This window comes from Rhinolophus sinicus, chromosome 3, assembly GCF_057876585.1.
Source record: "Rhinolophus sinicus isolate RSI-liver-muscle chromosome 3, RSI-T2T, whole genome shotgun sequence".
Lineage (NCBI taxonomy): Eukaryota > Metazoa > Chordata > Mammalia > Chiroptera > Rhinolophidae > Rhinolophus > Rhinolophus sinicus.
In genome coordinates this window covers 63,086,779-63,101,912 of record NC_142503.1, presented here as the reverse complement: position 1 = coordinate 63,101,912, position 15,134 = coordinate 63,086,779, and the positions used below count along the sequence as shown (strand labels likewise).

General features: G+C 35.6%; 1 protein-coding gene across 25 annotated transcripts in view; it reads left to right on the top strand.

The window, feature by feature from the left end:
• The window catches only part of MCTP1 (multiple C2 and transmembrane domain containing 1), a 491,550-nt gene that overhangs the window by 252,285 nt on the left and 224,131 nt on the right, over positions 1–15,134 (top strand). For all 25 annotated transcript variants that reach the window (XM_074328730.2, XM_074328727.2, XM_074328722.2 and 22 more), the window contains 3 exons: positions 1,551–1,693; positions 8,238–8,317; positions 12,539–12,650. In XM_074328730.2, the coding sequence (XP_074184831.2) occupies positions 1,551–1,693; positions 8,238–8,317; positions 12,539–12,650 (335 nt within the window). The remainder of the gene's footprint in view (positions 1–1,550; positions 1,694–8,237; positions 8,318–12,538; positions 12,651–15,134) is intronic.

The following is a 15,134-nucleotide window of genomic DNA, read 5'->3' as shown; positions in this document are numbered from 1 at the left end:
CTGTAACACTCTGAATCCCCAGGTTCCCCAGCCCTAGTTGGGAACCACTGTGTTAAAATAGCCATTTTCACTACTAGTAAACATTTTGGTTTCATTGAGTCCCCTAAAGAATGCATTACATAGCAGGTTACCATGTAATAGTCTGCATTTACATTTTTAAATATTATTTTAAAGTTCGTATCATTATGATAAAATCAAATTGCCCAAATGGGAGTTTCACAATGAAAAATTGGGATCATTATTTTATTATACCCATGTCGAAGCTTACAAAAACCGAGGTATTTATTTGGGGAATGTGGAGGGTTTTGAGAGAGCCCCCAAGTGATTAAATAAGAAAAGCCAAATCCTATCATGCAATCCTTATGTTTAGCATAGATATTTATTTGTCATTGAGGTGAGTAGAGTGTTGAAGAGGGATATGGATAGTGAGTTTGTAGAAGTCGGCATCATAATTGTAATGCCGAACACATGGGACTTTACAATTTTCAGAGCCCCACTCACAGTTTTCTTTAAGTCATATAGATCATAGTTACCAAGTATAGCATCAGTTTGGACACAGCAGAAAAATGAAACAAAGTTTTACTATAAGGGAGTTGGGCCTTATATAAAGAATTATTTCCTGAGGATGAAAGTTGTCATACACTGGAATGATTTACTTGGGGATGTCACTGATATCCATTTTCTAGGAATTCTTAACTACAGCATAGGCTCATTAGATCAAGAATGGACTCATTCATTAGTCAAAATGAGAAATAGTATAATATACATGTACTTCTGTAAAGCCCTTCCCTCTTGCCAGTGTAGTAGAAAAAGCACAGACATTGGAGTCAAACAGCCTTGGTAGGAGTCCTAACTCCATCTCTTGCTAGCCGTGTGTTCATGAGCCACTTACTTGACTGATTTTCTTTATCATCTTTGGGAGCTTGGGAGGTGTTAAGAGCTAACATGAAGTATCCAGATTGTTCAATAAACAGTTATCTCCTTCTTCCTGATGTGTTCCTCTGAGACCTTCATGCCTTCGTGACATTCTAAAATTGAAACTTCCGAGCAAGAGAATGTAAGACCAAGGGTAAAACTGAAGTTCAATTTGAGACTCACCTTTCCTAAGCCCATTAGACTAGTATAAAATTAGTATAAAATTTTGACATCATATATACCTAAAACGAGTTAAATCAGCCAAGATCATGGATCAGCCTTTTTTATGGTTGATCAGATGACACCAAGAGAAATGTCAGATTACTCTTATCATTTATAGCGTGAATTATATTTACATATGCAGCATGCAACAGAGATTCATAAATACCAAGACAGGGTGACAGTATTAAGTAAATAATAATAATAATAATAATAATAATAATAATAATATAATTTACTGCCATTTCAATATTTAAGGAAAATTAAAAACAACAACACTTAATCCTTATTTTCTCATGTGATAAGCTTTGTTTAACTTTTATTCCTTGAAATATGTTCTGGTGTTCAGATGAGCTGTTCTCTGGCTTCCATAGAAAGGCATGATTAACACAGGTCAATCTGTATCTATTTAACAGGTACAAGTGATCCATACGTGAAGTTTAAAATTGGAGGAAAAGAAGTTTTTAGAAGTAAAATAATATACAAGAACCTCAATCCTGTGTGGGAGGAGAAAGCTTGCGTTCTTGTGGAACATCTTAGAGAACCATTGTATGTAAAGGTAAGTCATTTATTTGTTTCTCCCTAATGCAATCTGACGTAAAATTCCCTGTTTCGTGTTTTTTTATTATGTCTCTCTGTCGGACAAGATTTTCAGCAGAGATATATTCTGCTATGCACTTCTAATCTGTTGCTGTGATAAAGTGAGATAGAGGAGGGGGAGCTAGTAGGAGCATGTTCTCTTCCCAGTCATTTAGGAGGATTATGAGGTCCCTCTCCTCCTGCTCTGTGCCGTGAACTGATTTAGTGCATTTTGGGAACATATGAAAACAAGTCCCCATATAATCTAGCAAGATGGAAAGCTTACACAGAACCTAGTCTTTCCGTTTAAGAATGATATCCTATAAAATGCTTTACTTGGAAAACAAGAGGGGGTACGATAATAGGGGGAGAAATATTCCTGTCTCTACTATATTACCAAAGATGGAAAAAAAAGTCTTTCCTCTAGTTTGATGTAGTTTTTTTTTTTTTAAAGAAGAATTTAAGGAAAGTGTTACCACCTTAATTCCTTGTTTTGTTTTGTTTTATACCTGACTTCCCTTTAGTTCATATCTCTAGGTATATATATTCCTTTTGACTGCTGTGTTGTGACTACCTGTTCCGTGACTGAACTTTTTCTGCTTTTACTAAATATCGCACACACCCCATTCTCTTCTCTGAGTTGTCGAAAGTGACACATGAGCCCCACATCTGATATTACTCTTTCAGCAATCTCTGTGCATTCTCCTTCTCCTCAACTCTTCATTTATATTGCTTCCAGTTGGTTTTCTTCTCCACAGAAAGGAAAAAGTAGCCAAGATTTTATTAAAGTCATAGCATGATGGTTTATATGATCAATGAACAGAGCATTTCCTAAGTACAGTGTTGATAAGTTTCTAGAATTTATTATGGGAAGAATAGACCCGTATTTACATAATAAATAGTGTCAGGTGGACACTGGCTAAAGGAAATTAATTAAATAGAATTAATGAACTGTCTCATATAGTATGTGATGGCATAACAATTACAAATGTGAGAGCATTCATAGCCAACCCTCCTTTAACCAAAGGGAAGACCTTCATAGTCAGAGACGTTTCTCCCCTGCTCCTCACTTCTAGAGAGCAAGAAATACCTATATGAGAAAAAAGAAAATACCTTCATAATAAAGAACTGAGATAGGGGATGAAAAAAGGAATTGAAAAAGACAAGTGGGATGTAACAGAAATTTTATTTCTAGGGAGGCTTAGATGAGATGAGTTAGAGCAGTTGCAGTCATGAAGAAAATTCACAGGAAAGGAAAGCACATGTTGATAACGATAGCCCTGGGCCATTTGGATTGCGTTTCATGTCCCTTAAGAGAAAAATCAGGGAAGGAAAAGAGCTTACTTTTATTTACTTTTGCTGTGGATCTGTATCTTTTTTATTTTTATTTTTTATTAAATTTATTGGGGTGACAATTGTTAGTAAAATTACATAGATTTCAGGTGTACAATTCTGTATTACATCATCTATAAATCCCATTGTGTGTTCATCACCCAGAGTCAGTTCTCCTTCCATCACCATATATTTGATCCCCCTTACCTTCATCTCCCACCCCCCATCCCCCACCCCCCTTACCCTCTGGTGGATCTGTATCTTTAATAGGACATTACTCTATGACAGAATCACGTGAGTCACCAGTCTTTAGAAGGGTTACAAGTGAACTTCCTAAAATTACAGTAGGTGTTGGTTGCATTCTGTTGCTATTTGCTTGTGTTCAAGAAGAGTATTCATCTATGTAAAAACCCAAATATCAAAATGTGTATTTCAAAAGGAATATCTTAATAGACCCCAAAACAAACAAAAATCTGAAGTTCACAGGAAAAAAATGATGGAAAAGATTGGTTTTGGTTTGAGAGAGCAAGAATATATACACATATATACCTGTACTGTAAATGGAGAGACGGTGACACTACATGCAGGCCAGAAGGCTTGGTTAATGACACTGTGAGCCAAGAAGCGAGGAGAGAGAATCCAAGGGTGGTTTTTGTTCGTTTGTGTACCACTTTGAGTTTTCAGTGTGCAAAATTAAGTAGTCACAGCTTCACTTTGTTATATAGAAGATACATGGTGAATTGTAAAAAATTTGCCACTATTTTACATTTCTACGTAAGAAAAAATGATTCAGTTAAATAGAAATCATACTGGCCTCTCAAATATTAATCCAAACAGAAAATTACAATATTTTATTTTATGTATTGCATTATAATTTTCAATATGCTTTGATGTGTTTTCATTTGATTTTCATTTTCTGTTCATTGCATAGGGCTTCTTTTGAGAAAAATTTCTAACTTTTAGCTTAACTTTTTCATTTTTTGGTGATCTACTTTTTGCCTAACCTTGGACACATGAAAACCTAAATAAAATACAGTGGTGGAATTTGTATTTTAAGTTGCCAGAATTTTATGAAAATTGCATCTTTTTCATTGTCACTATGTAACCCTGTGTGATTGACTGACTCGATTTTAATATGACGCCCACATCTTCCATGATGGGAGATTAATCTTGCTTGAAAGATTTTGTAGGGACTAACCAATTCTGTAGTGACACGTAATATGAAAATGTATCCAGGAAGTATATGGTTAGAAAACATTAAGTGAACTACCTTCCAATTTCTAATTAAAGAAAAAAGAGGTCCATGTGCACCTTGATATCTGATTTCTATCAATACCAAGTTTACCAAGGGAAACACAATTTAGTTCTGAGCCAAGTTTATAAAATCACATTAAAGTAGCAGTGCTTGTACCATTTCTAGTACAAACAAATTTTTTTTCCCCAAAAAATCCTGGAACTGTCATTTTTAAATAATCTATACAAAATAAATATGAGTACACTTTCCAATTGGTTGGAATTCATATAGCTTTTAGTTTTAATGAAAAGAGAATATTCCTTCAATTCTGAATGACTTTACAGTAAGAGGGGGCAGTGAAAACTTGCATGGAGGAATGGGCTTGCAAAACTATTTATAATAAGGTAGCAGTAGAAGCGGGGAATGAAAATGCTGTACTTCTAATTGAGACAGGAGCCACGGGAGCCTGCTCTGTGTCCTCAGAGATGGTCTGGCACACATCTTAAATAATCAGATAAAGTCAGCATGCATTTCCACTGAACTGAATTGAAATTCCCCATTGTCATTTCACTGATAATGTTATCCAAGGTACACAGTGAACTCCCAGAATTACAGTGGAAGGGATAGAAGTGATATGAAGGGAAAATGTTTGTGTAAATGGTTGCTTGTTTGGCCTTACCATGAGCTAGAAATCTGGGTATTAAATTGGAGTGCTCTTCTAAATAATAGAACAATTTTGATAATTAGGAAAATACTTTGGGTGGGGCCATGTGACTGAGTTAAGATGTAAAATTTAAAAGGTACTTTAAGCTTGGTTCCAGTTAAGGACCACATTACTGCCCTATCTAAAATATTGTTCCTCAGTAGGTTTTAAGGGCCCTAAAAGAATGTCCTATACCAGCGGTCCACAACCCTGGCTGTACATCAGAATTATCCAGAAAGTTGTAAAGAATTGAAATTTCCATATCTCTCCCCTAAAGATTCTGATTCAGGACCTCTGAGGTAGACTCCATGTTTCTGTATTTTCAAACCACAGTAGTTTGCTCTGATGCACTGCTTGAGTAGAAAGTCACTTTTCTAGACATTTAAATGGAAATAACTGAAGAGTTAGAATGGAAATATGTTTACAGCCATAAACCATAGAGCACCCCCCAAAAATTATTCCAAAGTTAGTATTACCTTGGATGTTTTTTTTCTTGCATAGTTCAAAAATGCTTCCTAAATGCATGAATCTCTTCCAATCTGGGATTTAGGGGCAAGTAACATAAACTTTTTAAACTTTGGATTCCTTACGTGAAAAATGGAAACAATACCTTGTTCACTGAGTTGTGTAAGAATTAAATTAAAAAATATTTGTAATGTATTTATCACTGTGCCTAATGTATAGTAAACATAGAATAAACAATAATCAGTGTTAAATGTGCTTGTTGTTACTACAGTGGGCATACCTTTCTCGTTTTATCTCTTTTCTATGCTCTGCAATGCTCCCTTTGACAAATAGTTTATAAAGCTTGGAATCAAGTAGCATAGCAAATAATTTCATTAAAGAATGAATTCTGATGTTTCCATTCTTTCCCATGTTTGTCTTTGCTGACTAATAGGAATTGAGAACTAAAGTAAACATCAGCATTGGGACAGTAGGAAAGACTCTTGTTATGAGAGTAGAGACAGTTTGAATGTTGAATCACCCGGTTGGGTTGTCTACACTAATCAATTCACTGGGTTCACAGCTGTCCACTTCACATGTATGGATGCACCCAGGTGTTCTCATTGATTAAATGTCACTATAGTATCCCCAAGATTGTAAGACTTTGGGTAATACAATTAGAAGAGATTGCACAAGAGAAATTTCTCTAATTTTTGGTGTAAATTTTATGTTGCAAAATACACTACGGCAGCCACTTGGAAATACCGAGGTGTCAGTCACATGAAATGTGCAGTATGTTTATGTGATATGTCACTGAGTGGATAACTAAAGCTCAGAAGTGTAATTGATCAAGGAGAATATTTATTACAGGAGTGCTGCACTTTCTACAACAAATGTACTCCTGAAAGGTTGTATGTAAATCAAATGACTGTAAATTGAATAATTTAAAAGGCATTAGGGGAACTTATTACTTAAATAAATCCCTTTGTGACTCCTCAAAGTTAAGAATTCCTTTGTAATGCAAAGTATTTATCTTTTTGTTTTAATATTGATTTTTTTATCTGTAAAGTTTGTTTAAATTGAAGTACATCTGGACTAGAGGAAAAACAGTAACTGATTCAGGGCTGCTGTATATACTGTTCCCTTTGCTTTGAGCTTTGTAATTATTGTACCACGAATTGGACACAGGAGTGCTGGGCTGTGGATTCTCTCAGCCTGATGGATTCTCACATCTCAGACAGTCAATGACTTGGGTTGTCCATTCAAAAGCAACCTAACCTGTTTACGCTCATTTACTCCAGTGTGCAATACAAAGATTTTCTACTTGAAAGGTCAAGAAACACAGCTCTAAACTTCATCTAGTAGCATTTTTCCATCTTAAATGTTTCTGTGATCTCCACTAATATTTTTTCTTTGCAGACCCTATTTTTTTCTTTACAAAACCTATCAAATTGTGTAATGACATGTCACCTATGTACTTCCTTGTTTAACATCTGTCTATCTCACTATACTGTAGACATTGACAATGTCATTTTTACTCACCACTGTTTACTCATAATGTCCAGCACATTGTCTAGCACATAATAAGTACTTAGTCAATATTGGATGAAGGAATGAATAAGAAAATTAATAAATGGATGAAAGTTAGCCAGCTCCCATGTACTTAGAGTTTTTTTGTTTTTGTTTTTGTTTCCAAACGATCTAACTCTGAGCTGTTTCTCCAACTCTCCACCTTTCTCAATCTGCTTCAACCACCCTGGCTTCTTGATGATCCCTGAACATGCTAATTGCTTGCCGTATCCCCCACCTGGAGTGCTCTTTCTCTACTAACATGGCTTAATGATTCTCATCATTGAGATCTCTATATGAACACACTTCCTCTGAGATAGGACTCCCTGTCTAAAATGGTAGTTCCTAACATGCCCCCTTACACTTTAGTCTCCATAGCTCTGAACTGTATGTATCTGTTTAGGTATTTATTGACTGTCTCAGCTGCTAAATGTAGGGTCCAAGAGGTCAGGGACAGTGCCTATCTTATTCACTATAGTATGAATAAGAACCATGAAGGGCACAGAGAAGATACAGGATACATTGTTTTGCCACAAAGAGGAAATGCATTCTCTTCTCCTGTTTCTTTTCTTCTCTTTTCTTTTTTCTTTTCTTTTCCTTTCTGTGTCATTGTTGTTATTCACATTGATATTATTCCCAAATCATAGCTTATAACAATAAAAATTTAACCTTCATGGAACTTTATAAAGTACTTTTGTCATAATATCTGAAATTTCACTTATTTATGTTTTTAAATGACATTGTCCTATAATGTTATAGAATATATCTTCAATGACCTGAGAAACATGAAGAAATTGGAATCATATTCTCATCAACTATAGTCCTGTATGGAAGATGTAATTGTTGAATTTTACACCAACTCACTTTGCCTCCCAGTAATGTTAATAGCCCTTCTATAATAGGGGAAACTATTCTAAGCCTGTGTTTCCCACATGTTTGATGATTTACTCTATTTTATTTGATTTTATTGTATTCATGTTTCTTAAGTTCTATTTGATATAAGTCATTGATTTTAAGGAAAAAATTAAACATAACTTCCTTTGAGTGTTTTGTGAGACCGTAATATTACAAAGCACAAAAACATATAAATTTTAAATCCTAAAACAACAACAAAAAAATTCAACACACAACTATTCAACAGGAATTTTATTATTTTGGAATGATTATATTTACAATAAAGACATTTTCATTTAAACCTTTTTTGGAATTGTTTATAATAATGTTATCTTCTTGGCCTCTTAGGTATTTGACTATGATTTCGGACTACAGGATGACTTTATGGGCTCAGCCTTTCTGGATCTCACACAGTTGGAGTTAAACAGGTAGGTTTTGAACTGTTGTAATATCACTATACCTCGTGATAAAGCTGGGCCAGTGTAATAGAAAATATCAGCCCATTTGTGTTCTAGTTGCTATTCTGTCATGTGTGCGTGAGCCTTCATGCTAGCCAGCCTTTCTCAAGCACCTCTTTCTCATCTACCCGATGGAAATAATAGCATCTTCCCTGCCTATCTCATTTGACTACAACTATTCAACAGAAAAATCCTTGGGTGCCTGCTCTGTCCCCTAGCACAGTGCTAAGTACCAGGAATCTAGAAAGAAAAGACACATGCATTGCTGTCATATCGCTTGTATGGTTGTAGTGGGGCATAAATAAAATTATGTCTATAAGTCATAATAATTAAATTAAGAATTAGATCACCATATAGGAAATAAAACATGTGCACTTTGCTCCAAAAACAGCAACTCAGTTATCACCCGAGCCTAAGTAGAGTCTAATTTTGCCATCCCTAGTGATCTTAGGTTACCAAGGAATGCCCCTAAAGTGGAGGCAGATTGGTCATATTTGCTCAGTTATATTAGTTTATCATTGCTTGACTAGTTGTAAAGTTACATTATTATTACTAATATTAATCATTCCTTGCACCTAATTATGGGCGTGCATTTTTTTTCATTTAAGTGTGTTTTTCCAGGACCCATCAGCTACAAATCAAGTAGTTGTTTCAATCTATTGTGGAGGGCGCAGTTCACAGCGGCCCATTTGGGGATCGAACTGGCCACCTTGTTGTTAAGAGCACCGCGCTCTAACCAACTGAGAATATCAGCTGCCCCTGGTCTTGCATTTTTAAAAATGCATTTCATTGAGATAAAAAAACACACAGACTGAAAGTAAAGGGATGGAAAAAAGATATTTCATGAAAATGGAAATGGAAAAAAAAGAAGCTGGGGAGCAATACTTACACCAGACAAAATGAACTTTAAAACAAAGGCTACAACAAGACAAAAACGGACCCAGTAATTCCAATTCTGGTATTTATCCTAAGAAACTCAAAACACTAATTTGAAAAGACATGCATCTATATGCTCACTGCAGCATTATCTACAATAGCCAAGATACGGAGGCAACCTGGGTGTCCCTTGAATGGATGAATGGAGAAAGAGGAGGTGGTACATATATACAACAGAATATTAATCAGCCATAAGAAAGAATGAACTCTTGTAATCTGCAACAACACGGATGGCCTATATAGTGTAGGGAGTATATTGAGTAGTGTTGTGATGGCTGTATGTGATGTCTGATGGGTGCTGGATTTGTTGGGGTGATCACTTCATGAGTTGTGTGGATGTCTGTTCGCTTTCTTGTACACCTGAAACTAGTGTAGTGTTGTATGTTAGCTGTGATTGAAAAATAAAAAAATACATTTTAAAAAAAGAGAATATCATCCATTAGCTTTTTTTATGTTTAATTATATTTATTGGGGTGACAACGCTTAGTAAAATTATATAGGTTTCAGGTGTACAATTCTGTACTATGTCATCTATATATTACATTGGGTGTATGACCAGCACAGTGTAACAGAAGAATCACCTCTCCCATTCTAAAGAATACAGTACTCTTGATACAATATCTTATCACAACCAAGAATTAACAATACGACACACTGCTGACTTACATGAACTCCTCAAATAAAAGTTTCCATGATAAAGACTAGTGAATTGTTTTTGGATACTACTTTTAAGGCTTTAGAAGCAGTCACTAATGTCAGTTCCTACTTACTGGTTTGTACTCCATGTTAGATACTCATTTTAGAAAAACTACTCTGGTATTGAAGATGGACTAAAAACTAGAATGACTGATGACAAGTCCCTCTGTGAGAAGGCAGGGGCAATATTCTATCCAAGAGGGACAGAACCAGTGACAAGGTGAATGGGGGATGGAGGGTAGGGAGTTCTATCTGAAAATAAACATTTTCAAAATCAAGAGCAACTTTTCCAAGGAAACGACATGGATCTAGTGCGGATTATTTTTCAATAATATGAGATGGCTCCTAATATTCACTAGTTCAGTTTCTAAATGATCGTAAATCATGCTCTTAATACAATATTCTGTAATCAACAAAGCTTCTTTGATAAATTCAAGAGGCCACCAAAGGACAGTGGCATGAAGGATGGTTGATGAAGCTGTTTAAATCAGTCTACTTTTCCAAAGTCTTTCGAGTTTATAGACACAGAGGCAGATATAGATATAGATATGTACATATGGAAAGAGAAGAAACAAGAGAGAACAGAGGATGATAAAGAGAGAAGAGAGGATGATAAAGGTAAAATGTTAACAACTGGAAAATTGTAATTGAGTGTAGGTTCATTGATTGTAACAAATGTACCGCTCTGGTGTGGGATGTTGATAGAGGAGCAAGTGTCTGTGTAAGGGCGTAAGGAATGTGGAGACTCCCTGGACTTGCCACTCAACTTTCTGTGAACCTACAACTGCTGTAAAAAAGTCTATTTAAAATTTTCTTTTAAATGCACTTCAATATAGGAGATAATACTGCAGGAGATTAATACTACAGAAGAAAAAATGGTTTGGAAAGGGTCAAGCAGTGCTGAAATGGGTTGCAAAGGAAGCTGTAACATCTTTGATGGTTTTAAGAAGGCATCCCTGTCTGTTGTAGATGATCATGCTTCCTCATGTGACAGGAATAATGGAAAGCAGGAAGCAGAGTAATGGGCCAGATCACTCCTCTGTATTTCTGTAAAGTAGATGAGTAGAGAAATATAAATAGTAGAACCCTATATGTGTAATAGTCAGCTAAGTAGCAGCCTATTGGTCTGCCAGGGGTCATTTGGCCTCAAACTGGACAAAAGAAGGGCCTTTTCTGTACTTCCTACATGTCCTTTATTGTAGCCTAAAGCCAAGAATAGACTTGACCTAAGGACAAAACATTTCATGGTTCAAGTTTGGTGCCAAATTTTTCATTGTCCCTTAGGTTTATGGAGGGCATGAACCCCTATTTGTTCAATATTAATTAAAATATGGAAAAAAGAAATCACCTATGCACTGTCAGTTGAATGTGTATTTTGCTTATTTTCTAAAAATGATTGTAGATAATATTGAGAAACTCATAATCTTTTCCTCAGAGATGCTTGTCTAATTCTAAAGTCTTCCAAATATTGATCAACTCTTCTAAGTATTGATTTCCCTGTGTTTCTGAATCTAAAAATTGTTCAGGCATAGGTTTAAACAACCAAAATATTGTTTCAAATATTGGAATGTCTTTTAAATAATTATACATTGTTTTTAAGGTATGTCTAGTAATACATGTCAGCAAATTGTATTTTGTGTTTTCCTCTTTTCCCCACTCATTTCTTTACTTTATATCATCCTCCTGATTTAGAAAAAAAATTCATTAAGAACTGAAAGGAAGATAGGGGCCAGTAAGTGACCCTACTTAGTTGTTGGACTCAAATTTATATAAAATAGCTGGCATTATTTCTGTCTGTCCTTTGATAGATGATTGCATAAACAAGATATGGTACATATACATATATACAATGGAATATTACTCAGGAATAAGAAAAGATGAAACACTGCCATTGTGACATTTCTTGCTCTCAAATGTTGAGATTATCATGCTAAGCGCAGTAAGTCAGAAAAAGTCAAGAACCATGTGACTTCACTCATATGTGGGATATAAAACTGAAAGCAACAAATGAACAAAACAAACAAAGAAACAAAAACTCATAGACAGACAATAGTTTAGTGGTTACCAGAGGGTAAGGGGGCAGTAAGTGGGGTGGTAGATGAGGGTAAGGGGCATCAAATATATGGTGATGGAAGGAGAACTGACTCTGGGTGGTGAACACACAATGCAATATACAGATGATGTGTTATAGAATTGTACACTTGATACCTGTGTAATTTTACTAACTAAAGTTAGCCCAATAAATTTAATAAAAATAAACATAAAAAAAGGAAATCATAGAGAAGGGACTTATAGGTTTCTCAATACTGTTGTAGTTTCTTGGCCTTTCCAGCAACTCCATGGCCTTTCTGGAACCCCATGAAGAAATAAAACTTATCTAGTGAATCCAAGTATACCCATTTGGCCCACAGCTTATTGAATAACTTACTGCATTGATGATACTTTAATAACAACAACAATTGTAGCAGGAAAGTAAAGGAAGACAAAATTGTTGATATAAAATGTATTTTGGCATACTCATTGAATAACTGTTCAAAATCTTAATATTTTATATCACAGGCCCACAGATGTGACTCTGACATTGAAAGATCCCCATTATCCTGACCATGATCTTGGAATCATTTTGCTCTCAGTCGTCCTCACACCTAAGGAAGGAGAACACAGGGATGTGGTAAGTCCCCTCCCCCCACCAGGGCCTCGTATGGCTGCTTTCTTGCTCTCAAATGTTCATTCAAACATGGTTTGAATGCTGTGAGCCTTCTCTGAAACCAGAGGTAATAATAAGAGAAGAGGTGTATGAAAATTTGGCCTATTCCGTGTTTCTGTGAGTATCCCAGGTAGCACTAGTCCCCAAGTATTGTACCTTTTGAACTCAGATTTCCTGTCTATGCTCCAGATCAGAACCTCTTGTTGTAAATAAGGGGCACATTTGCATCTTTTATTATAATTTTATTTCCAATGTCAGACATGTTATATTGCAGACAAGTGGTACTATTCATTCAGGAATGCATTCATTAGTGAATTGAATATCTGGAATTCTACTGAGAGGTATCCAGACCTTACTATTTTGAGTATATTGTCAGGTGTATCATAACAAAGAAAATTAAGTGAAATTGTTACAGAGTTTCTGCTTTCTGGTATTTGTTTGCTGAATGATAAGTGAGTACTTTTCATCTTTTTGATGGGCTGCCATGTCAGTGTTACCCATTTTCTAGCACTGGCTATCTGTACTTCCATGCACACCATGCAGCTATGAGAAACTAACAAGGGATACAGAGGAGCCAATTACTCCAGCACTGCTGAAGGGACATTAAAAAATATCAGGCGTGACCCGCATTGGTATGCTGGCCAGTGCACTTTCTGCCACAATTTACCAGAGATTATTTGTTAGACTCAATGTGCTTTCGTGTACTGGGAGCTACTCTCACTAGTTCTGATTGTAATACATTCTAGGAATAGATGTAATTTTTTAGGCAAGTTCAGATATTCTATTTCAGCAGTATATGTATTGCTGTCTTCAAATAATGCATGATTAAAAATGGTGTATATTGTCTGCTGAAAAGGTATGATTGACATTTTTCTTCAGATTGTAGACAAGAACAGTGAATTCCAACTTCCAATTCAGAAGTGTTTTAAACTCATTGAAAAATTCACCCTTTTCAATAAGTATGTTTCTCTATCTTAAAAAAATTAAACAATGAGGACCCATGTTCATATATAATACTTAAGTATGGATTAAGTGTCTGTAACTTCATTCAATGAGGAAGAAATTTCTCTTTTCCAACAAGTACTACCAAATCATACTTACTGTGAGAGCATGTGTGCATAGCATGGACCCATGTGTGCAGATGGAAGGTTGGGTGAGGAAATTTTTTTTTTTTTTTAACAGAGAATATTTAACAATGAAAGCCCATCATTTTAGAAGTCACCAATTCAGAATACATTATTTCGTGAAGCACAAGCCAAGAAGTATATTCTAGCTGCCTAATCCATACTTAAGAATTAGTTATAAATGTTCTTTACTGCTTTATTTAAATAATCCTAGTACTCAACAAGAACCTACTATAAGCCAGGTCTGTGCTAGACCCTTAGTGTATAACAGAACTTACATCCAGTGGAGAACTCGGGAATCAAATAATCACTGAGGGAGATGCATAATGACAACTGTTTTAAGCGGCATGAAAGAGAGGTACATGTTGCTGTAAGAACAAATATTGGAGAATTTGTTCTAGTCCAGGGGACAGGGATTCTCTCAGGAAGTCAAATGGGAGCTAAGCTTGGAAATTTGAATAGGAGTTAATAAGGCAAAAACCAGGAAGAGAGGAAGTATTTCAAGCAGAGTAAACAGCACATGCAAAGGCCCTGTGGCTAGAGAAACCATACTGCATTTCAAAAATCAAAAAAGTACTGGAGCTTAGCAAAGAGACTGTGAGAGATCATGGTGCATGATGACATTTGTGGTGAAGAAGAGATGCCCAGACTATGTAGGGACCATCGGCCATGTTACGGCAACATATACCTCTCTTTCATGCCACTTAAAACAGTTGTCATTATACATCTCCCTCAGTGATTATTTGATTCCCGAGTTCTCCACTGGATGTAAGTTCTGTTATACACTAAGGGTCTAGCACAAGACCTGGCTTATAGTAGGTTCTTGTTGAGTACTAGGATTATTTAAATAAAGCAGTAAAGAACATTTATAACTAATTCTTAAGTATGGATTAGGCAGCTAGAACATACTTCTTGGCTTGTGCTTCACGAAATAATGTATTCTGAATTGGTGACTTCTAAAATGATAGACTTTCATTGTTAAATATTCTCTGTAAAAAAAAAAAAATCTTTTTTTCCTCACCCAACCTTCCATCTGCACACATGGGTCCATGCTATGCACACATACATACGTTCTTCCATTGTGCTAAGTTCTCTCAGTAGGTATGATTTGGTAGTACTTGTTGGAAAAGAGAAATTTCTTCCAGAAAAAAAAATCATTTAAAAATATTTCAGGACCTAGTTGTTGTCAGTGATTTATCAGACATGAATAGGGAAGAAAATAGGTGGGTTACGTGAAATAGTTACACATCAAAAATCTGTTATTATTCATCTTCTTTTGTTCCTTTTCCTTTCTCCTCATCATATCTCTCTAGGACATTTGCCC